Below are 25,381 nucleotides of genomic sequence, written 5' to 3'. Positions count from 1 at the left end.
TCACGAAGCTCTGCGTCCCCTCGGATCCCAGAATGCATCTGTAATGTCCTGTCAGGTGAGGCATGATGGGAGATGATGGAGGGAGGGGTGGGGGTTGGGAGGGTACAATTCCTGATCACAGCTCTTCTTCTCTTGCTCTCAAACTTGTAGAAGTTTCCGGAGCGTTTGGAAACCGACAGAGGCCCCGGGGTCGAGCCCTGAGGAGCTCCGTGCTTTTGCTGCTTTTATTCCCTTTGTGATTCTTCCAGGTTTTCTTTGTGAAAATCTTCTTTTATTCTTAGAGAAAAAGGCGTCCAACCTAAGGAATCAAGAAGAGCGTTGTCTGTCTTACAAATAATTCTTGCTCTGATCCTCACCAGCTCCTGTTCTCCTCTCGTGCTACGAAGGAATCAGCTCGGTTTGTTTGACTGCTACTAATAATTAGAAGACATTTTATGAAAGGGTCATGATCCGGGCCGGGGAGTTCTTTCTCAGTTGTAGATACAAAATATAAATATGAAAATATTTCTTTATGATACAAAAATAATATGCTTGTTTTCTGAAATGTATTTTGACAAACATTTGATTGTATGTATTGCTTTTAGTCGGTTACCTTGCTTAATCCTAACAGATATCAGACACATTGAAATATATGAGTTTGCAGTCTCTCCGTTTCTCAGCAGATGTTCACCCTTCAGAGATTCAGTTTGATTTGTTGCTCGATTTAAAAAAAAAAAATCTGGTAAATACTCATTTTTAATTTGAATTCATTTTAAAATAGCTACTCCTAATTTCTCCTCCTGCTGCTTTCAATTTCTGTTTGGAACACATTCCTTTTAGTCCTTGAACGCACCATTTCAGTTCCTGACATCAAGTTTGTTTTAGTACCTGAACACACCACACTCACTTTGGTCCCTGAACACACCACACTCACTTTGGTCCCTGAACACACCACACTGATTTTGGTCCCTGAACACACCACACTGATTTTGGTCCCTGAACACACCACACTGATTTTGGCCCTGAACACACCACACTGATTTTGACTTAGTATCTTAAAATAGTCCCATTATCTGAGAAAATATTGATATTATTTGAATTATTTGTTAAACCTTCTTTGGATTTTAGTTAATCATCATATCACTTTTCTTTCAAGTTGTTTTCTAATGTCTTTTGCCGGCAGAAATGGATTTCCAAAGCTAAATTATAACAGAAATTAAAATATGTTAGAACACAGCGACATGTTTCCTGTCGCTCAGCTGATTTATGGCTGCAGAGTTTTTACAGTCGAGATAAAAGTCGCTAAGGTCACGTTTTATTTATTCGATCCATCGCCGTCACAATTAGCAATTTAAATATCAGAGAAACATTCAGAGGACGATTACCCTGAACTCTCCACTGGGAACCATCGGGGGAAATAAACCAGCAGAGGGGCCCAACATGAGGCCCGCGGCCCCAAAGGATGACGGGAACTCATGCAGGGGATCAAGGGTTTCTGGTTCCTGAAAAACTGGGGAGATATTCAAAGACTGGAGCTGAGACATCATGAAGATCATCGGAAATACAATTCTGCAATATAATGTAAACACCACGGGTGTGCTGAGTTCAGGGACTAAAACAAGTGCTGTGTTTTCAGGAAATGTAACAAACGTGTGGCATTCAGAAACTAAAATGAACGTGGTGTGTTCAGGAACTTTAATGAGCGTGGTGTGTTCAGGAACTTTAATGAGCGTGGTGTGTTCAGGAACTTTAATGAGCGTGGTGTGTTCAGGAACTTTAATGAGCGTGGTGTGTTCAGGCACTAAATGAAATTGATGAGTTCAGGGACAACATTTTTTACCTGGGGTATTCAGGGACTAAAACGAAACGGGTTGTGTGCCCCGATGAACCTGGGGGCTGTGTTGTCTGGAACCTTGTGTTCCTGCTAGGGTCTCCCATGGCAAATTGGTCTCGGGTAAGGGGCCGGACTAAGATTGGTTCAAAAGACCTCATGGAAAACATACGTGAAAGTGAGGATACCCGGCCCGGAGGAAGCCCGGGGTCCCCTTCTGGAGCCAGGCCCAGAAGGAGGACTCGTCGACGAGCGTCTGGTGGCCGGGCTTGCCTAGGGAGGTGTTCCAGGCACGTCCAGCTGGGAAGAGACCGAGGGGTAGACCTAGGACCAGGTGGAGGGGTTATATCTCTTCGCTGGCCTGGGAGCGCCTTGGAATCCCCCAGTCAGAGCTGGTTGATGTGGCCAGGGAAAGAGAAGCTTGGGGCTCTCTGCTGGAGCTGTTACCTCCGAGACCCTGACGGAGAGGCGGGAGAAGATGATGGATGGATGGATGATGATGGATGTTGGATGGATGGATGGATGGATGATGGATGGATGATGGATGGATGGATGGATGATGGATGGATGGATGATGGATGGATGGATGGATGGATGATGGATGGATCGATGGATGATGGATGGATGGATGGATGATGGATGGATGGATGATGGATGGATGGATGGATGATGGATGATGGATGATGGATGATGGATGATGGATGGATGGATGATGGATGATGGATGATGGATGGATGATGGATGGATGGATGGATGATGGATGATGGATGATGGATGGATGATGGATGATGGATGGATGATGGATGGATGGATGGATGATGGATGGATGGATGATGGATGGATGGATGGATGGATGATGGATGGATCGATGGATGATGGATGGATGGATGGATGATGGATGGATGGATGGATGGATGGATGGATGATGGATGGATGGATGATGGATGGATGGATGATGGATGGATGGATGGATGGATGATGGATGGATGGATGGATGGATGGATGATGGATGGATGGATGATGGATGGATGATGGATGGATGATGGATGGATGGATGGATGGATGGATGATGGATGGATGGATGGATGGGTGGATGGATGGATGGATGGATTGATGGATGGATGATGGATGGATGGATGGATGGGTGGATGGATGGATGGATGGATTGATGATGGATGATGGATGGATGGATGGATGGATGGATAGATGGATGGATGGATGGATGGATGGATGATGGATGATGGATGGATGATGGATGGATAGATGGATGATGGATGGATGGATGATGGATGGATGATGGATGGATGATGGATGGATGGATGGATGGATGGATGATGGATGGATGGATGGGTGGATGGATGGATGGATGGATGGATTGATGGATGGATGATGGATGGATGGATGGATGATGGATGGATGATGGATGGATGATGGATGATGGATGATGGATGGATGGATGGATAGATGGATGGATGATGGATGGATGATGGATGATGGATGGATGATGGATGGATGATGGATGGATAGATGGATGGATGATGGATGGATGGATGATGGATGGATGGATGATGGATGGATGATGGATGATGGATGGATGGATGATGGATGGATGGATGGTTGGATGATGGATGATGGATGGATAGATGGATGATGGATGATGGATGATGGATGGATGGATGATGGATGGATGGATGATGGATGGATGGATGGGTGGATGGATGGATGGATGGATGGATGGATTGATGGATGGATGATGGATGGATGGATGGATGGATGATGGATGGATGGATGATGGATGGATGGATGGATGGATGGATAGATGGATGGATGGCTGGATTGATGGATGGATGATGGATGATGGATGGATGATGGATGATGGATGGATAGATGGATGATGGATGGATGGATGATGGATGGATGGATGATGGATGGATGATGGATGATGGATGGATGGATGGATGATGGATAGATGGATGGATGGATGGATGGATTGATGGATGGATGGATGGATAGATGGATGGATGGATAATGGATGGATGGATGGATGATGGATGATGAATGATGGATGGATAGATGGATGGATGGATGATGGATGGATGGATGGATGATGGATGGATGGATGGATGATGGATGGATGGATGATGGATGGATGATGGATGGATGGATGGATGGATGATGGATGGATAATGGATGGATGGATGATGGATGGATAGATGGATGGATGGATGATGGATGGATAATGGATGGATGGATGATGGATGGATAGATGGATAGATGGATGATGGATGGATGATGGATGGATGGATGATGGATGGATGGATGATGGATGATGGATGGATGGATCAGAAAAAGGAGCTCAGTGTATATTCTTCCTTGGTGGGAAATTCTCAAGCTATCCAGCAGTAAAATAGTTCATAAAGCAGGTGGAGGTGGAGCTCCTCCCTTAGCAACATGTAATGGATGCATGAATAATATTAATTGAAATTAAACAATAAGCAACATTGGATTTGTTTTGTGTAATAAAATAGCATAGTCCCCCGTCCCCCGTCCCCCGTCCCTGATTGTATTGTGGTTTAGGTTCAGATTGGTCTCGCTTTGTGCTGAGATTGTTTTCTTCCTCTCGACTGAACACTTCTCTTCCTCTTCGTCTTGACGCGTTGTCTGCAAAGTGTTACATAAATATAAATCGCCTCGTCGGATGAATATTTTACGGTAATTTCACTTAGCACATTTGTCTTTCAGAAGGAGGACATGAAGCTGCTCTTCCATTTTAATGACAAAACAAACTCAGACAAAACATCGGATTTAAACTTTAATGCTGCAGATGTATATCAGGAGGAGGAGGAGGAGGAGGAGGAGGAGCCGGGCCGGTTTAGAAAGACTTAAGTGCTCGGGTGAACATCGTCCCAACAAAACACCCTTTAATAATTCAGAGCCTTCCTCATCCTGTGTGATGTGAGTGTGACGGACAGCAGGCTGTTCCTCCAGAGGCTCAGTCAGACGCAGAGAGAGGGAAGGTTACAGCGGGAACACGGAGACATCGTAGGGTTCAAAGTTGGAGATTGACTCAACTGTTAGTACGTTAGTACAAGTACGTTTTTAATGTATAAAGCGGTTGAAAGAATAACTAAAAGGTGTTCAAACAAACATCTGAAGCAGCTGAAGGAAACACAAATGGATAAAAGAGTTCAAAACCTTGCTCAAAGTAATCTGGATAAACCGTCAATATAGTCGGCCAGCAGTAATGGGTAACGGTTTCACAATGATAGTTAGAGATGTTAATGGATAATGGCTATAAATGATGAACTCAAAATGTTTGAAACAATATGAACTGAATGTTCAAACGGCCGAAGAAGTTAAAGCTCTAAGCAACGCTAGCAGACTGAAGTCACCTTAATCATGAATGCTTTAAAGTTATTAAATGTATAAGGATAAACACATCTGCGTTTCGCTTTCATTTAAGAGGGTTTAAAATCAGAGGCACAGATTAGAGCCGAGGGAGGGTAAGGAGTCTGCAGCACCAACACAGCGGCTGGAAACTGGAGTAAGAGTAATGAAGACGGCCGGATGGATAACTTCTGAAAGAGCTAAAGGAAACGCAAGGGGACGTAATGCAATAACAGGTGAGCTCGAAGTCAGGGGACACATGGTTAAACCCAGTAGCTAGAAGATGGTTATTCCATCTAACGGTTGAAAGGTTAGAGAGAAGAAGTGTAATAGATCAAATGTTAAGGTAGTCACTTTAACTGATGAACACCTGGGTTAGGCAAAGTGGTGTCGATGGGTAATCACGAAAACCACAAAAGATTTAAATTGGTACGAAAATAAACGACAAGATTCAAACAGTTCTGCAAACTACGACTGAACGCCAGCTGTTGTAGAAGACAGACTCTGAGAGATCTCTGAATCAGTGTTTCTCCCACCTGAGTCTGGATTAATAAACGCTGTCAGACAGGATCGTCCTCCAGCAGCCTGTCTTAATTATCCCCGGAGGACGGACGCCTTGGACACCCATCAGCTGATTGAAGACGGAAACAACTTCACGTGATGGACGACTGAGTGAATCCATATCAGTCAGGTTTCAGTTTCCACTGATCATAAAGTTTTCTCTGAAACCTGTTCTCTCACTCTTTAAAGAGTCCTCTCCTGCTGATGTTCAGGTGTAGCTATATCAGTATGTAGAGTCTCTACTTTAAAGAGTCCTCTCCTGCTGATGTTCAGGTGTATATCAGTATGTAGAGTCTCTACTTTAAAGAGTCCTCTCCTGCTGATGTTCAGGTGTATATCAGTATGTAGAGTCTCTACTTTAAAGAGTCCTCTCCTGCTGATGTTCAGGTGTATATCAGTATGTAGTATCCTACTTTAAAGAGTCCTCTCCTGCTGATGTTCAGGTGTAGCTATATCAGTATGTAGAGTCTCTACTTTAAAGAGTCCTCTCCTGCTGATGTTCAGGTGTATATCAGTATGTAGCGTCTCTACTTTAAAGAGTCCTCTCCTGCTGATGTTCAGGTGTAGCTATATCAGTATGTAGAGTCTCTACTTTAAAGAGTCCTCTCCTGCTGATGTTCAGGTGTATATCAGTATGTAGAGTCTCTACTTTAAAGAGTCCTCTCCTGCTGATGTTCAGGTGTATATCAGTATGTAGAGTCTCTACTTTAAAGAGTCCTCTCCTGCTGATGTTCAGGTGTATATCAGTATGTATAGTCTCTACTTTAAAGAGTCCTCTCCTGCTGATGTTCAGGTGTATATCAGTATGTAGAGTCTCTACTTTAAAGAGTCCTCTCCTGCTGATGTTCAGGTGTATATCAGTATGTAGTGTCTCTACTTTAAAGAGTCCTCTCCTGCTGATGTTCAGGTGTATATCAGTATGTAGAGTCTCTACTTTAAAGAGTCCTCTCCTGCTGATGTTCAGGTGTATATCAGTATGTAGAGTCTCTACTTTAAAGAGTCCTCTCCTGCTGATGTTCAGGTGTATATCAGTATGTAGAGTCTCTACTTTAAAGAGTCCTCTCCTGCTGATGTTCAGGTGTATATCAGTATGTAGTCTCTACTTTAAAGAGTCCTCTCCTGCTGATGTTCAGGTGTATATCAGTATGTAGAGTCTCTGCTTTAAAGAGTCCTCTCCTGCTGATGTTCAGGTGTATATCAGTATGTAGAGTCTCTACTTTAAAGAGTCCTCTCCTGCTGATGTTCAGGTGTATATCACTATGTAGAGTCTCTACTTTAAAGAGTCCTCTCCTGCTGATGTTCAGGTGTATATCAGTATGTAGAGTCTCTACTTTAAAGAGTCCTCTCCTGCTGATGTTCAGGTGTATATCAGTATGTAGAGTCTCTACTTTAAAGAGTCCTCTCCTGCTGATGTTCAGGTGTATATCAGTATGTAGAGTCTCTACTTTAAAGAGTCCTCTCCTGCTGATGTTCAGGTGTATATCAGTATGTAGCGTCTCTACTTTAAAGAGTCCTCTCCTGCTGATGTTCAGGTGTATATCAGTATGTAGTGTCTCTACTTTAAAGAGTCCTCTCCTGCTGATGTTCAGGTGTATATCAGTATGTAGAGTCTCTACTTTAAAGAGTCCTCTCCTGCTGATGTTCAGGTGTATATCAGTATGTAGTGTCTCTACTTTAAAGAGTCCTCTCCTGCTGATGTTCAGGTGTATATCAGTATGTAGAGTCTCTACTTTAAAGAGTCCTCTCCTGCTGATGTTCAGGTGTATATCAGTATGTATAGTCTCTACTTTAAAGAGTCCTCTCCTGCTGATGTTCAGGTGTATATCAGTATGTAGTGTCTCTACTTTAAAGAGTCCTCTCCTGCTGATGTTCAGGTGTATATCAGTATGTAGTGTCTCTACTTTAAAGAGTCCTCTCCTGCTGATGTTCAGGTGTATATCAGTATGTAGCGTCTCTAAAAATAAACACCTTGAAATATATTCAGATTTATGGGAAACGGTTCCAGAAGACGGAACCTTTGAAGGATTTTAGTTTGAAGTTAAAAGATGGTTAAAGATTTAGGAAACGTTGAAATGAATAATGATGGTTTATTTGACATCCAATGATGTTGCTGTTAAGGACATCACTTTTACCTGTATTAACAAATCCATTTAATACACCTTTCATTTGTTCTCCCCCTCCGGCTACATGCTGTGGAAGACCTGCAGTTCTACTTTAAATTGGACATTTCTTTTTGGTCTTTCAAAAGAATTTTCTGGGTTTTTTTTCAGTATTTTCCAAGTAAAAATAAAATGTAAATTCTGACAACACGAGACCTTTGTCCTTTTTTGATGTTTCGATTATATGTTTTTTTGTATTTTGCACATAACTTATTAAATGTACTTCTGTTTTACTACAGTAAACACAATTCCCTTTGTCATTAAAACCCTGTGTTGATCGATGTACATTTCATACTGGTAAATTAAATGATTATCCACTGTTTTTTTTTACCAAATAAATAAATATGTGAAGTGTTTTATAAAAATATATTTCAGAAACCAAATAAAAACCACCTCCTATTTTTATAAACTACTGCTACTTAACAGCAAAACATCAGAGAATATTATCCATATTTGATTTATTATGAAGATATCTAAGAATTGTTTTTGATAATCTATAAGAAAATCATATTTAATGTTGTACTTTTCTTCAAAGATCGTATTTTATACTGATTTAAATTCTTTGCGTTATGTCTCACAATCATCACCTGTAATTTTAACATGTATATAAACCCCTTACACTACATTTATAATAATTACCATACATTTTATATATATTTTACTGATTAATTGAAATACTGTGATTGAAATGTGTTAATTTTCTTGATTTCTACATGCTGTTTATATCGGATTAAACCCTTAATCCTGAACGAACCACAAACACAACAGTTGCCGTGATTTTAATATAAAAGCTGTAAATAAATGTTAATTAAACAGAAACTGGAATGAGTTGTAAACGGTTTTCTATGCCACATTTTGTTTGGATTTCGTAAAAAATATGAACCAAAATAAGTCAGCTGATATTTCTAAATAATATGACGTGTGAAAATGATTCAGATGTTGATGTAAAATATTATTGACTGTATTAATTACATTTAATATTCAATATAAACAGAAGGCCCAGTTTAATGTGCAGTGTTTGGCTCCCCCTGCTGGCATGTACTGGTACTGCTGGTGTAATACTACCACATGCACTACCATGAATACTTCTGTCCAGGTTCTGAATTCATCTTATTTATTCATGTTATGTATTTATTCTATTCTACATGAACTTTATTGTATTACTGATGCTGTACGTATTTGTCCAGTGTGTCATATTGTATTTAAACTAAATATTGACATTGATGTACATTAAAACAAAGCTCAGAGCAAGAAAGTATGAACCGTCACAAATGATGTTTTATTCCTAAATCTCATGTTTAATTGATTCATCTTTATTCTGTTGAAGGGATTGTTATAAATGATGAAATTATATGATATATTGTTTTCAATTTGTTTAACTTCATTGGTAAATTTGATAAATTGAGTTGTGTTTTATTATGCTTACTTTTATACTTTTTATTGGAGCCATAATATTATTTTAAATTCTGTTGAATTTAATATATTGTTTTAAATTATTTTTACATCCTTAGTTTTATTGTTTTTTAAATGTATTATATATGAAATTCTTTATATTTTAATGAATTTAACGCTTTTTATTATTTTGTTTTGACACATAAAGACTCTTATGATGAGTTAAAATATATTTTTAATTCTGGATATTTTTTTGTATCAGGTTTGAAAAGTGATGCTGCAGCGCCACCTGCTGATTCACACACATCAAGACAACAAACCCTGAGAGAATCTCCTGAAGACAAATGAAAACATTTACATCCTTAAAACATTTCTAGCATACATTTAGAAGTGTTGCATTCAATTATTGATACGTTTTCATTTATTTAGTTATTTAACATGAATTATTTTAATTAGAATTGTGTTATTTTTTGATTCACTGTTCGTATTCTTTTTTGCATTTGGTTTATACTTCATTTTTTTAAATGTTAAATTACTTTTATTGAGTCTGTATTTAATATTTTATAGATTATTTCGTAGTTTATTTTTTATTGTAATGTATATTTTTATACAACCTGCAGCTTCAATAATTTCTCAAACAAATAAAATAATTCTGATTTGTATTATACTTATTTCATTTTGTTTGCATTTAATTGACTTCATTTTAAATTCACTTCACTTCACTTATATTTCAGTCTGTAATTAAAATAGTATTTGACCTGTTCTTTGTATTTCTGAGGTTCCTCCCCACCAGCAGGCGGCGGTACGACCTTCGGAATAAAGGAAGAAGAAGACCCTCGGTTAGCTTCTCTAGGTTAACATCTGTTAGCTCCACTTTCTGGGGTCTATCGTCTCTAAAACTAAATCTTTATCCTCTAAACTTTTTACTTTCACTGCGTTTCTTCACGAAGCAGCTGCAGTCCGAACTCTACAAACTGCGGGGTGGATTTCCAGGTGAGAAGACGCTTTGTTTCTGTCTGTTGTTAGCCGCATGCTAACTGTGTGATGCTAACGCTGTTATTCTTCACTGTTTATCTTTATTAAAACTACTAATATCAGATCAGATAAACTGTAGTGATCTTTGATTGGAATTCACAAGTCTTTCTTCTTGATATTTCAGATGTTTGAAAGCTATATTCACTTCTCTTGTGCATCTTTTACTCGCATGTTTCCAGGTATTTCTGTTTTGCAGGGTTTCTGCAGCTAACATTAAACTGCATATGTTTAGGCATTATGTTGTGTTAAATGTGATTCTATACATCTTTATATTATACCTCACTATCATGTTTAATCCAGGGGAAGCCCCACATCACACTGAAAAGATGAAGGCTCTTCATTGCTGTTACAAATATATATTTAAAATGTTTAACATTTATCTTAAACTTAATTCATTCATACTTCTGCCAGAACTCAAAATACAAGTTAATCCAAAACTGGAAATGTAGAAGTCAATACCAATTAAATTCCACATTTATCCAACAAAAACCACAGTTTAAAACACTCTTATGTTTACAACCAACCAACCACATGTATTTATAAAGCCCATTTAAAAACAGAGCAGTCGTTTGTAGCATAAATAAAAGAAACACAGATGTAAACAATAACACATACAGCTCATATGTACAAATAAACAAACACATCGGCAGAGGCACCATCAGACAGGAGTTAAACACTGGAGAATAAAAGTGTGTTTTTAGCCTGGATTTGAAACAGTCCATCGAGGGGGCTGGTCTGATAGGGAGGGGGGGTTCTGCTCCACAGTCTTGGACTGCAATAGAAAAGACACGATGGCCCCTGAGTTTACGTTTGGAGCGCGGGACGACCAGGAGCCCCAGGTGAGCCCACCTGAGGGGCCTGGAGCTACTGGGTTAGGAGTCCTGTGGCAGCCAGGGGAGAGAGGCCAGGATGGGGGTGATATGGTCTCTCCTCTGGGGACCTGTGAGGAGCCTGGCTGCCAAGTTCTAAGTAATCCAAGTCATAATTGCGCTTTACTTTACATCTGGATTATTCAAGTGTCTCACCAACACCTCATGAGGATACTATGCATACCCCTCTGTTAGCCGTTCGCTCGGTTACTTAGCGTAGTAGCACTGTGGCTATCTCCAGGGATTGTTGTTCAAAATGAGGAAAGAAGATCCCCTTCCCCCTCTGGACCAGCATCCAGAGGGGGAAGGGGATCTGTGCTGGTCAGGTTATAAATGTTCCAGAGGCTCTTTATCCTCTGTAGTCCCTTGACAGGTGTTGTAAGTCAGCCTAAAGACAATAAGACAGACAGACGGACGGACGGACGGACGGACGGACGGACGGACGTCAGACAGACAGACGTCATACATACATACGGACGGACGTCATACATACAGACGGACGGACGGACAGACAGACAGACGATCTTTCTTGTGACTTGTTCTATCATTGTTGCCGGGATGGAGTTCCATTGTTGAGCAGATTAAACCATAAACGTAGACTGAGAGTGGAATAAAGCTCCTCTCGCTGCTCCTCTCGCTGCTCCCCTCGCTGCTCCCCTCGCTGCTCCTCTGGTTAACCTGTCTGAGGTGAGGTAAGGCCGTTGATGATCTTGTACAGAAGGTGTTTCCATGTTTCATGACGTTGTATGTCTGAGGTATGGGGCAGTGAGGATCATGAACTCTTTGTGGTCTTGAAGCCTTATCCAGAACCCCTCTTTCTGTGGTTCAGATTTTACATCTCCTGTCTTCCCGACACCTTCTGTCTGCAGTTCCTCCTCCCGTCATGTCTCACAACTACCCCTACAGACCTCCGCCCTCCGACTCTGATCTCAGATCCGATCCTGGACCTTACGGCTCTTCGGACCGACGCCACGCCTCCTCATCCTCCTCGTCTGACTTTTACACGCAGCCTCTGGAGTCCGACATGCCGCTTTCCCCATCCTCCAGAGGGTCTTTCTGGTCTCAGGACGGGGGCCTCAGCATCCTGAGCAGCTGTGGTCTGGAGCCCGCAGACCTGGCTCTGCTTGCTGAACTTCCAGAAGACGTTCTGACCGTGGAGTCCCTGCCTCAGGTCCTGAAGCAGATCAAGGGAAAGAGAGGCACCATCAAACGTTTGAATACTCCTTCCTCTTCCTCTTCTTCTTCCTCTTATCCCCCCAGGTCCTCCACCACCAGCAACTGGGATCCTCCCCACAACCAGCCGGTCCAGTACCCACTGAGCCACTTAACACTCGGGCCTCTTTTACCGGAGCTGGACCGCTGGGGGAATCCCATCCCCTTCAGCTCACCATCATCGTCCGTTTCTTCCAGCTTCGTGGTGGACTTCAAGCCAGGACCTTCTGGCAAGACGGGTGTCGACGTCGGTCCCTTTTCCCCTCCAGACTACAACTCTGGACTCTCTGAGTTCGGCAAGAAAGTCAGTGGTCCAGTTGTCTCTCAAGACTACATCTACAGACCAGGACCTTCTGATTATGGCAAGACATTCAGAGATGCAGGTCCAGTATCCTCTCAAGACTACAACTACAATTCCAGACCTTCTGATCTTGGCAAGACGGGCAGAGATGCAGGTCCAGTATCATATCGAGACTACAACTACAGACCTTCTGATCTTGGCAAGACGGGCAGAGATGCAGGTCCAGTATCATATCGAGACTACAACTACAGACCTTCTGATCTTGGCAAGACAGGTAGTGATGCAGGTCCAGTTTCCTCTCTAGACTACAATTCCAGAACTTCTGATTATGTTCAGGCGAGCAGAGACGCCTGTCCACTGTCCTCTCTGGACTACAAGCACGAATCCGAACCTTCTGATTATGGTAAGACGGGCCGATACACCAGTCCAGTTTCCTCTCTAGACTACAACCATGGAACAGCACCGCCTGATTTTGGTAAGAAAGGCACCGTCGCAGGTCCAGTTTCCTCGCAGGTCCGACCATCTTTCGGCCCTACAGGACGGGGGGAAAAAATTCGTCCTTCCCGTTTCTCTCAGCCGACTGATCACGGTTCAATTCCTCCTCCTGAAGAGCAGCTTCTCAATCGTGGTTCTGGTCACGGTGGACCTGAGGTTTATTCCAGCAGCACCATGATTCCCGCCAAGGAGAAAGCCCAGGATTTCCACGGGACGTCTCCCCTGTCGTTCCCTTACTCTTGCTCTCTGTGTGACATCACCGTGATGTCAGAGAAGGTAAGTAAGACCTCCACCTGGATACCTGAGTCTGATAGGGGGGGCTGTCAGGTAGAAACCAGTGAGACCAGCTTCAGTAATGCTTCTTCTTCTTGTGTTCCAGGTGTGGATCAAACATATCAACGGGCCTCACCATGCGAACGGACAGCTCAGCCTGCTGCAGCAGTAAGTTCCCCCCCCGTTACAAGTAGGGGATGATGTGCAGCAAGCCGTCAGTGTTGAATAAAGATCCCCTCTAGATCAATACTGACGCCTCGCTGCACATCATCCTGATCAGAGGTTTCACTAGAGAAATATAGTATACTAACGCCACTTCCGGTCTCAATTAGGCCCCACCCACTTTCAGGGGAAAATTCTGCATTAGAGCGAAGCGGAAAATAATAGTTCCTTCATGTCTTTAAGCTGCTGAGTCATATACTATATAGACAAAAGTATCGGGACACCTACACATTACACCTACAGGAGCTTTTTATGACATCCAATTCCAAATTCTTCGGCCTTAATATGAAGTTCGCCCCCCCTCGCAGCTGTAACAGCCCTCACTCTTCTGGGAAGGCTTTCTACAAGGTGTTGGAGTGTTTCTGAGGGGACCAGTCATCCAGGAGAGCATTATGAGGTCAGACCCTGATGTGGGATGAGAGGGCCTGGCTCTCCGGTCCAGTTCATCCCAAAGGTGTTCAGTGGGGTTGAGGTCAGGGCTCTGTGCGGGCCAGTCCAGTTCTTCCACACCAGACTCACCCAGCCAGGCCTTTATGGACCTTGCTTTGTGCACTGGGGCACAGTCATGCTGGAACAGAAGAGGGCCTTCCCCAAACTGTCTCCACAGCTGGAAGCACAGAATGTTCCAGAAGGATTCGGTAAAATGAAGCATTCAGAATCCCCTTCACTGGAACCAAGGGGCCAAGGCCAACCCAGAAAAACATCCCTTAGCCTCATCCCTCCTCCACCACACTCTACATATGGCACAATGCAGTCAGACATTAACTCACTGTGTTGTGTCTCTACAGGTTTCCTCACTGGGACTGTCGCATGGAGTCAGTCAGCAGGTCAGTGTTCACCCCCCCCCCCCCCCCCCCCCCACTGTAGTGTGTATTTATAATGCCCTCTGTCTCGTTACTCCTTATGAAACAGCCTCTAGTTTGTGAAGAATTTGGATCATCTTAAATCTGTGTTTTCGTTTCAGTGCCGACAGCCAATCAAAGAAGAACGATGAGGGGAAACCTGCCCGGCAACAGAAAGCCAATCAGAAGTCCTCCGGTAAAAAAAACCGTTTGTTTTCTAATATCAGTATTCCTGATGGTACCTTTGGTACTGTTCTAGGGTCTGTTTGTTCTGTCCTAAGGTCTGTTTGTTCTGTCCTAAGGTCTGTTTGTTCTGTCCTAAGGTCTGTTTGTTCTGTCCTAAGGTCTGTTTGTTCTGTCCTAAGGTCTGTTTGTCCTAAGCTCTGTCCTAAGGTCTGTTTGTCCTACGTTCTGTCCTAAGGTCTGTTTGTTCTGTCCTAAGGTCTGTTTGTCCTAAGCTCTGTCCTAAGGTCTGTTTGTCCTACGTTCTGTCCTAAGGTCTGTTTTTCCTACGTTCTGTCCTAAGGTCTGTTTGTCCTAATGTCTGTTTGTCCTAATGTCTGTCCTAAGCTCTGTCCTATGGTCTGTTTGTTCTGTCCTACGGTCTGTTTGTTCTGTCCTAAGGTCTGTTTGTTCTGTCCTAAGGTCTGTTTGTTCTGTCCTACGGTCTGTTTGTCCTAATGTCTGTTCTAAGGTCTGTTTGTTCTGTCCTAAGGTCTGTTTGTTCTGTCCTAAGGTCTGTTTGTTCTGTCTTGAGGCCTGTTTGTTCTGTCCTAACGTCTGTTTGTCCTAAGGTCTGTTTGTTCTGTCCTAAGGTCTGTTTGTTCTGTCCTAAGGTCTGTTTGTTCTGTCCTAAGGTCTGTTTGTTCTGTCTTGAGGCCTGTTTGTTCTGTCCTAACGTCTGTTTGTCCTAAGGTCTGTTTGTCCTAAGGTCTGTTTGTTCTGTCCTAAGGACTCTTTGTTCTGTCATAAGGTCTGTTGGTCCTAAGGTCTGTTTTCTGTTTGACAGACCCCCAGCCGAAGAAAGCCCCCCAGAAGAAGGTAAACCTGACTCAAAGAGCGGTATAGTTTCTGCTCCGGTCTGAACTGAAGTACTCTAACTCGTTGTGTGTTTCCTGTCAGGTGTCGGACAAATGTAAAGTGGTGTGTGTGAAGTTTCCCGCTCAGTCTGTCGACGAGTCGTACCTGAGGAAACTGACCAAACCGTTCGGAAAGATCGTCAAGATCCTCATGTTCCCGTCTCTGGTGAGTCCGTCACACACAGCAGGACCGTAGAGTACACACCCTGCAGACGTTAGGATGCTGGTCCAGGGAAAGCGTTAGCCAGCAGTGTGAGTGAGTAGGGGTCTCCAGCACAGAACATTTCAGGGTTCCTTACAGGACTCTATGAGCTGCAGACAGACCATAATGTAGGTTTTTAAATGTGAAACAGGCATTTGTGGAGCTGGGCTCGGCCGACCAGGCGAGGGATTTGGTAAAACATCACGACAACTTTCCTCCCACGTTGAACGGAGCGACGATCGAGTTCAGACTGTCCAACACCTTCAACTTCCTGCAGGTACAGTCATCCAATCAGACGCTTGATTATCTTTTTAATAAGTATCTTATTGATCCCGGGGGAAGTTGGGTTTTATGACAGTTGCTCCATTTGAAAAAATAATATATAAATATAAACAAAGTTCAAGTAAAAAAGTGCATTAAGTTTATAATATGATTAAAGTCTCTGATAAACCGACTTTCTTCAAATAACATCTACATATTTATAGAAACATAAGAAGAAAACAAATATCAAATAAATAGTATAACGTGCTCATCGTTATTCAATCACAAGAGTAAATATGTATATTTCAATATAAATACAGGGTTTAAGGATTTGATCAAAATATGTACCCCCCCTCAGAGCTCTCGGGTGGTTAGTTTCTCTCCGGCACCGTCGGGGGAAGACAGCCAATCAGATCTGCTGAGCATCGTCAAACGCTTCGGGGAGCCGATCTACACCCTGTTCCTGCCGTCCAAGGTGAGAAGGAACCATTTTAAAGAGTCCTCTCCTGCTGATGTTCAGGTGTATATCAGTATGTAGCGTCTCTACTTTAAAGAGTCCTCTCCTGCTGATGTTCAGGTGTATATCAGTATGTAGAGTCTCTACTTTAAAGAGTCCTCTCCTGCTGATGTTCAGGTGTATATCAGTATGTAGAGTCTCTACTTTAAAGAGTCCTCTCCTGCTGATGTTCAGGTGTATATCAGTATGTAGAGTCTCTACTTTAAAGAGTCCTCTCCTGCTGATGTTCAGGTGTATATCAGTATGTAGAGTCTCTACTTTAAAGAGTCCTCTCCTGCTGATGTTCAGGTGTATATCAGTATGTAGCGTCTCTACTTTAAAGAGTCCTCTCCTGCTGATGTTCAGGTGTATATCAGTATGTAGTGTCTCTACTTTAAAGAGTCCTCTCCTGCTGATGTTCAGGTGTATATCAGTATGTAGCGTCTCTACTTTAAAGAGTCCTCTCCTGCTGATGTTCAGGTGTATATCAGTATGTAGTGTCTACTTTAAAGAGTCCTCTCCTGCTGATGTTCAGGTGTATATCAGAATGTAGTGTCTCTACTTTAAAGAGTCCTCTCCTGCTGATGTTCAGGTGTATATCAGTATGTAGCGTCTCTACTTTAAAGAGTCCTCTCCTGCTGATGTTCAGGTGTATATCAGTATGTAGAGTCTCTACTTTAAAGAGTCCTCTCCTGCTGATGTTCAGGTGTATATCAGTATGTAGAGTCTCTACTTTAAAGAGTCCTCTCCTGCTGATGTTCAGGTGTATATCAGTATGTAGCGTCTCTACTTTAAAGAGTCCTCTCCTGCTGATGTTCAGGTGTATATCAGTATGTAGCGTCTCTACTTTAAAGAGTCCTCTCCTGCTGATGTTCAGGTGTATATCAGTATGTAGCGTCTCTACTTTAAAGAGTCCTCTCCTGCTGATGTTCAGGTGTATATCAGTATGTAGCGTCTCTACTTTAAAGAGTCCTCTCCTGCTGATGTTCAGGTGTATATCAGTATGTAGAGTCTCTACTTTAAAGAGTCCTCTCCTGCTGATGTTCAGGTGTATATCAGTATGTAGCGTCTCTACTTTAAAGAGTCCTCTCCTGCTGATGTTCAGGTGTATATCAGTATGTAGTGTCTCTACTTTAAAGAGTCCTCTCCTGCTGATGTTCAGGTGTATATCAGTATGTAGTGTCTCTACTTTAAAGAGTCCTCTCCTGCTGATGTTCAGGTGTATATCAGTATGTAGAGTCTCTACTTTAAAGAGTCCTCTCCTGCTGATGTTCAGGTGTATATCAGTATGTAGCGTCTCTACTTTAAAGAGTCCTCTCCTGCTGATGTTCAGGTGTATATCAGTATGTAGTGTCTCTACTTTAAGAGTCCTCTCCTGCTGATGTTCAGGTGTATATCAGTATGTAGAGTCTCTACTTTAAAGAGTCCTCTCCTGCTGATGTTCAGGTGTATATCAGTATGTAGCGTCTCTACTTTAAAGAGTCCTCTCCTGCTGATGTTCAGGTGTATATCAGTATGTAGTGTCTCTACTTTAAAGAGTCCTCTCCTGCTGATGTTCAGGTGTATATCAGTATGTAGCGTCTCTACTTTAAAGAGTCCTCTCCTGCTGATGTTCAGGTGTATATCAGTATGTAGTGTCTCTACTTTAAAGAGTCCTCTCCTGCTGATGTTCAGGTGTATATCAGTATGTAGTGTCTCTACTTTAAAGAGTCCTCTCCTGCTGATGTTCAGGTGTATATCAGTATGTAGAGTCTCTACTTTAAAGAGTCCTCTCCTGCTGATGTTCAGGTGTATATCAGTATGTAGTGTCTACTTTAAAGAGTCCTCCCTTGTTTTGTCTCCCAGGCGTACGTAGAGATGAAGGACACTCTTGAGGCTCAGAAGCTGGTAGATTTTTACTCCTCCAAAGCTCTGAAGATCAACACCGACTCCATCACCGTCTCCTTCTCCGGAGAGTTCAAGACCCTCGCGTGAGTACCGGGGTCCGGCTGATCGTGACCCGCGGGCCATTACCGTTATCAGTTCTGATTGTCTTCTTCCTCCTGCAGGAGCGTCACTGCAGCCACGAGCTACGAAGATACGGTTTCCAGGAAGAGGACTAGGAGAACTAGTCGAGAGGAAGAAGACAAGATGGCCGAGACCAAGAGGAAGAGGAGGAGCAGCAAAGACCAAGACGAGGAGAGGTCCAGTTCCACAGATACAAACCCTAAAGAAGACAGAACCAAGTCCAGGTCCAGAGAGACATCTAGAGATAAAAACACTAAAGACAAGAGCCCCAGAGAGAAATCCAGGTCCAGAGAGAAATCCATCAGAAGCAAGTCAACCAGAACCAGGTCTAGATCCAGAGGAAGGTCTATTAGCGAGAAGAGGTGCAGGTCTAAGTCTAGGTCCAAAGACAAATCCAGCAGAGACAAGACGACCAGAACTAGATCTAGATCCACAGAGAGGTCAACTAAAACGCGAGGCTCCAGGTCCAGATCCAGAGATAAATCCAGAGAAAAGTCCACCAGGGAGAGGAGGTCTGGTTCTAGGTCCAGTCCCAGAGAGAAATCCAGAGACAAGATGAACAGAAGCAGTTCTGATTCCAGAGAGAAGTCCTCCAAAGACGAAAACACCAGGTCCAGATCCAGGTCCAAAGACAAATCCACCAGCGGGTCCTCCGAGAAGAACCAAACAGAACCGAAGTCTGAGGAACTGGAGGAACTGGAGGAACCGGAGAAACTGGAGAAACCGGAGACGACCGGTACGTACGATCAGTCGAAAGCGTAAATATCCTGCCTCAATGCCCTGGAGTCAGTGATCACCTGACCCGGTTCAGAGGTCCAGCTGTTATTGTTATTACATTTTCTGCGTGCAAGATCCGAATGAACCCTAACTCAGACTCTGATCCCACAGACCTGAAACCTGGAGCTGAGGAGGAAGAGGAGGAGGAAGAGTGAGTCTCAACTCATCTCATATTGGACTCCAGCTGCTGCTGCTGCTGCTGTATCTGAGAGTCAAACGTCTTTCTGTCGTCCTGCAGGTCGTCTGCAGAGGAGAGCGACATCGAGGGGATGGAGGTGATCGGGGAGGACGGAGAGAGTCTGGAGGAGGAGGAAGAAGAAGAAGAGGAGGAGGAGGAGGAACGTCCTGCTGAGAGAACAGACTTACCTGGAGCAGGTAGAAACAGAAAAGAGAACTTTGAGATTTTAGCCTCTGCAGAACGTTTACATGCACTAACATCTACAGAACTGCAGGAGAGGAACAGGGCCACTTTAAATGTGCTCTCTTGTCTGTTTCAGGTCAAAGGGAGGAGGTGAAGGATGGAGAGGAGACACCTATAAAGCAGCAGCAGCAGGAGGCGGAGCAGCAAGAGGAGCAGCGGGAGGTAAAGACACAGAAACACTTTATAATAAAACATACTTTAAAGGACACATTTCAGGGTAACGGTCGTAATCATCCAATCAAAAGTCTCCGTTCTCCATCTGTCTCAGGAGGAGTGTGACTTCCCGCTGGGTCTGGAGGACTGCATCACTCTGGATGAACTGGGAGAAGACCAGTCTGAAGGTAAACCAGTGCCCTCTGTTACAGACCTCTCTCTCTGTGTGATTCCACTGTTTATAACTCCTCCTCCTCCTCCTCCTCCTCCAAAACACCTGAAGACAAAGACTTAGCTTCTAGACGGATTGAGGACAAGGACCTGCTGATTAGACAGACAGAAGACCTAGACTCAGCTTCTAGAAAGTCTCCAGAGACGGACTCAATGTCCAAAAAGGCTAAAGACAAAGACTTGACGTCTAGAAAGACCGAAGACCTACAGTCTGGTTCCAGCAAGACCGAAGACCTAGACTCTGGTTCCAGAAAGACTGAAGACCTAGACTCTGGGTCCAGAAAGACTGAAGACCTAGACTCTGGGTCCAGAAAGACTGAAGACCTAGACTCTGGGTCCAAAAAGACTGAAGACCTAGACTCTGGTTCCAGAAAGACTGAAGACCTAGACTCTGGGTCCAGAAAGACTGAAGACCTAGACTCTGGGTCCAGAAAGACTGAAGACCTAGACTCTGGGTCCAGTAAGACCGAAGACCTAGAGTCTCATTCTAGAAAGACTGAAGACCTACAGTCTGGTTCCAGCAAGACCGAAGACCTAGACTCTGGTTCCAGAAAGACTGAAGACCTAGACTCTGGGTCCAGAAAGACTGAAGACCTAGACTCTGGGTCCAGTAAGACCGAAGACCTAGAGTCTCATTCTAAAAAGACCGAAGACCTAGAACCTGGTTCCAGAAAGACTGAAGACCTAGACTCTGGGTCCAGAAAGACCGAAGACCTAGAGTCTTTGTCCAGAAAGACTGAAGACCTAGACTCTGGGTCCAGAAAGACCGAAGACCTAGAGTCTTTGTCCAGAAAGACCGAAGACCTAGAACCTGGTTCCAGAAAGACTGAAGACCTAGACTCTGGGTCCAGAAAGACCGAAGACCTAGAGTCTTTGTCCAGAAAGACCGAAGACCTAGAGTCTTTGTCCAGAAAGACTGAAGACCTATACTCTGGGTCCAGAGAGACCGAAGACCTAGAGTCTTTGTCCAGAAAGACTGAAGACCTAGACTCTGGGTCCAGAAAGACCGAAGACCTAGAGTCTTTGTCCAGAAAGACCGAAGACCTAGAACCTGGTTCCAGAAAGACTGAAGACCTAGAGTCTTTGTCCAGAAAGACCGAAGACCTAGAGTCTTTGTCCAGAAAGACTGAAGACCTAGACTCTGGGTCCAGAAAGACCAAATTCCTAGACTCTGGGTCCAGAAAGAATGAAGAAAAAGACTCAGACTCAGACTTGATCTCCAAAACCACTAAAGACCTGACGCCTAGAAAGTCTAGAAAGACTCCAGAACAGGAACACTCTTCCAGGACTAGGTCGGAGAGGATCACCAGGAGAACGGCAGAGAAAGAGTCCTCGTCTATAACAAGTCCAAAGAACAAGACTCTGAGGAGAAAGGGGGCAGGTGAGGAGGACTCCAGGACTGAGGAGGACTCCAGGACTGGGAAGACAGACAAGTCTGGACCCCCAGAGCTGGAGATCCACAAGGACGGGCCAGCTGAGAAGAGTCTGGAGGCTGAAGACGGAAAGTCCTCTGAAGTCCAGGACTCGTCTGAACCAGGATTGAAGGATTCAGAGGGTCTGGAACCACAACCTGAACAGGTACAACCCGGGACCAGAGTCCAGAACACATGAGGGAATACAGAGGTGTGCATTTACTCAGTAGGTACTTAAGTACACATCTGAGGTACTTGTACTTCACTCGAGTATTTCCAGGTAATACTTCTGTGTACTTCTACCCCTAACAGCTCAGAGTCACTTCCTTTAAATATCCAGAGGAGTGAAGTCTAAACACGTTAGGACTACTTTCTGTCCGGTGTTCAGCGGATGGATATGTTGTGGAGAAATAGTGCCAGGATTTAAGCGTTACCTCCACCACAAACCATGCTAACAGTTTCCCTCCATTTACAGCCATTATGCTAAGCTAAGCTAACTCAAAATGTTGAAATACCAAGAAAAGCAGTTTTACTTTTAAACGGACGGTTAAAATATGAACTCAAAGGGTGCTGTGTAAGAGTGAGCTGTTCTCTAACACAGAGGTGGGGACAGGAGTTACATCCTCAGTATTTATTTAGAGCAAAGCTGGATATTAAAGTCAGAAATGTAAACCAACTTCAGGACCAGGAGTCCAAAGTTCTGTGAGGGTTGAATTAAAATAACGTCAGGGGAAATAAATGGGGACGTTTGAGTTGTTCCTGGTGTGAAGGAACCTCATGGCTTCATTTTTAATATTAGATCAACTTTAAATAACAAACATCTATCAGTCTGTCTGAATTTTGTCAGAGGATTTTTCAGTTTTATTTTTCCCCTTCACCTCTTAAATCCCCACAAATATCCGGGGAAATATTGTAACTCTGCAGATCGGACACTCAGATAAAGTCTGTTAATGATCTGTACTGTCTGTGACGTGTCTGTAGGAGGAGCTGCAGCAGCAGAGGGACACTGCAGGAGGTTCTGAGGAGGAGCAGAGACCCTCCGGACCTGTTGGTGAGAGAATACAGGGGTCCAGGGAAGCAACGGTTCCCTCCGACCTTGACCCCCACTGCAGTCAGCATGTCCCTGAGCGTCCTGAGTCCCTCCCCCAATTAATGTTCATATCTGCGTGTTGTTTTCCTACAGGAGTGGAGTTTGTTCGTCCGGTCGTGGGTTATTTCTGTAACTTGTGTCAGCTGATCTACGCTGATGAAGACGAGGCTAAAGTGAAGCACTGCAGCAGCCTGACGCACTACAGGAAGTACCAGGTCAGAGAAACTGGGTGTTACACCTCCCTGCTTTCCTCGAGTCACATCTGACCCGCCACTAATGATTTCAGGTCCTGATGAAGGTTTATTTTATTTTACTGACAGAAAAATAGTGGCTGTATCCTTTCGTCATGAAATCTTCATGAGGCTTTGGGTTTCATTCAAATTTAGAGCATCGGTGATCTTCTGGTGTGAAATCCTTCCACATTTCTGCCTTTTTTAACACAAACGAGCTCTGATTTCATGTAAATGAGCACTTTTTTCTGGTGATAAGTAGGAATGAAGTTGCCTTAAAAGGTGTACCTCAGATCTGGGTGATTATCTATACAATGTGCTTTATGAAAAGTCAGGACAGGACAGGAGCTGACAGGGAGACAACACAAGGGGGGGCGTCCAAAATCAGTCAAAACAGAAAATGAACTCAGAGGTAAAACAGCTGCTGGGGCATGATGATCCAAATCCAGACCAGAATATCCATGTGTGTAATTACAGTGGGGCCAAAAAGTATTTAGTCAGCCACCAATTGTGCAAGTTCCCCCATTTAAAAAGATGAGAGGCCTGTAATATTTATCATAGGTACACTTCAACTATGAGAGACAGAGTGGGGAAACAATCCAGGAAATCACATTGTAGGATTTTAATGAATTCATTGTAAATTCCTCGGTAAAATAAGTATTTGGTCACCTACAAACAAGCAAGATTTCTGGCTCTCACAGACCTGTAACTTCTTCTTTAAGAGGCTCCTCTGTCCTCCACTCGTTACCTGTATTAATGGCACCTTTTTGAACTCGTTATCAGTATAAAAGACACCTGTCCACAACCTCAAACAGTCATACTCCAAACTCCACTATGGCCAAGACCAAAGAGCTGTCAAAGGAGACCAGAGACAAAATTGTAGACCTGCACCAGGCTGGGAAAACTGAATCTGCAATAGGTAAGCAGCTTGGTGTGAAGAAATCAACTGTGGGAGCAATTATTAGAAAATGGAAGACATACAAGACCACTGCTAATCTCCCTCCATCTGGGGCTCCATGCAAGATCTCACCCCGTGGGGTCAACATGATCACAAGAACGGTGAGCAAAAATGCCAGAACCACACGGGGGGACCTAGTGAATGACCTGCAGAGAGCTGGGACCAAAGTAACAGAGGCTACCATCAGTAACACACTACGCCGCCAGGGACTTACATCCTGCAGTTCCAGACGTGTCCCCCTGCTTAAGCCAGTACATGTCCAGGCCCGTCTGAAGTTTGCTAGAGGGCATTTGGATGATCCAGAAGAGGATTGGGAGAATGTCATATGGTCAGATGAAACCAAAATAGAACTTTTTGGTAAAAACTCAACTGGTCGTGTTTGGAGGAGAAAGAATGCAGAGTTGCCTCCAAAGAACACCATACCTACTGTGAAGCATGGGGGTGGAAACATCATGCTCTGGGGCTGTTCTTCTGCAAAGGGACCAGGACGACTGATCCGTGTAAAGGAAAGAATGAATGGGGCCATGTATCGTGAGGTTTTGAGTGAAAACCTCCTTCCATCAGCAAGGGCACTGAAGATGAAGCGTGGCTGGGTCTTTCAGCATGACAATGATCCCAAACACACCGCCAGGGCAACGAAGGAGTGGCTTCGTAAGAAGCATTTCAAGGTCCTGGAGTGGCCTAGCCAGTCTCCAGATCTCAACCCCATAGAAAATCTTTGGAGGGAGTTGAAAGTCCGTGTTGCCCAGCGACAGCCCCAAAACATCACTGCTTTAGAGGAGATCTGCATGGAGGAATGGGCCAAAATACCAGCAACAGTGTGTGGAAACCTTGTGAAGACTTACAGAAAACCTTTGACCTCTGTCATTGCCAACAAAGGGTATATAACAAAGTATTGAGATGAACTTTTGTTAGTGACCAAATACTTATTTTCCACAATCATTTGAAATAAATTCATTAAAATCCTACAATGTGATTTCCTGGATTGTTTCCCCCATTCTGTCTCTCATAGTTGAAGTGTACCTATGATAAAATTACAGGCCTCTCATCTTTTGAAATGGGAGAACTTGCACAGTTGGTGGCTGACTAAATACTTTTTTGCCCCACTGTATATACCTGCCCTGTGCCTCTGCTCCCACCTCCACCTGTCTCCCAGATATACATCACACCAGGGGCCCAAACACACCTTCAAAATAAAAGCATAATAGATTTACTATAAACAAAACGGTAAGAAAATAAACGTTGAACTGTTACATAATATATCTCCAAGGGTTACTGAAGGAGGTCAGCAGGGTGTGAGCAGGTCTCTAACAGAGCTGTTTGTTTTCCAGGAGCAGACGGGGAGGGACCCGTGGAGCACAGCCTGATCTCCATCGGACTTTATTTGATATTTTGAGTTGTGTGCTCAAAGGCTCAAACGCTCTGTGGAAGCTTTTCTGCTCCGATCAGCTGAGAGGACATCTGTTTTTATGACTGTAAATCTTTGTAGTAAAACATGAAAAACTC

General features: G+C 43.6%; 1 protein-coding gene across 5 annotated transcripts; it reads left to right on the top strand.

Moving 5' to 3' along the window:
- The first annotated feature begins 10,146 nt into the window (after positions 1-10,146).
- Positions 10,147-25,380, top strand: LOC134860187 (RNA-binding protein 20-like). Of its 5 annotated transcripts, XM_063877055.1 has the most exons (20): positions 10,147-10,302; positions 12,083-13,497; positions 13,601-13,662; positions 14,505-14,543; positions 14,681-14,754; positions 15,532-15,599; positions 15,681-15,803; positions 15,991-16,116; positions 16,459-16,575; positions 18,442-18,566; positions 18,645-19,339; positions 19,492-19,531; positions 19,619-19,755; positions 19,878-19,963; positions 20,070-20,142; positions 20,238-21,259; positions 21,290-21,763; positions 22,579-22,648; positions 22,781-22,902; positions 25,032-25,109. In XM_063877055.1, the coding sequence occupies exons 2-20, from the start codon at positions 12,097-12,099 to the stop codon at positions 25,092-25,094; spliced, it is 4,917 nt and encodes a 1,638-aa protein (XP_063733125.1). In that variant the 5' UTR covers positions 10,147-10,302; positions 12,083-12,096; the 3' UTR covers positions 25,095-25,109. The 5 variants fall into 5 exon arrangements, with proteins under 5 accessions (XP_063733125.1, XP_063733124.1, XP_063733126.1 ...); XM_063877054.1 differs by lacking the exon at positions 25,032-25,109 and adding an exon at positions 25,207-25,380 and having other exon boundaries at positions 20,238-21,763; XM_063877056.1 differs by having other exon boundaries at positions 15,568-15,599; positions 20,238-21,763.
- Position 25,381: the final 1 nt, after the last annotated feature.

This window comes from Eleginops maclovinus, chromosome 23 (genome assembly GCF_036324505.1).
Source record: "Eleginops maclovinus isolate JMC-PN-2008 ecotype Puerto Natales chromosome 23, JC_Emac_rtc_rv5, whole genome shotgun sequence".
In the NCBI taxonomy this organism is placed as follows: domain Eukaryota; kingdom Metazoa; phylum Chordata; class Actinopteri; order Perciformes; family Eleginopidae; genus Eleginops; species Eleginops maclovinus.
Note: the sequence above shows the minus strand (reverse complement) of the source record. Positions and strands in the feature narration are given on the sequence as shown.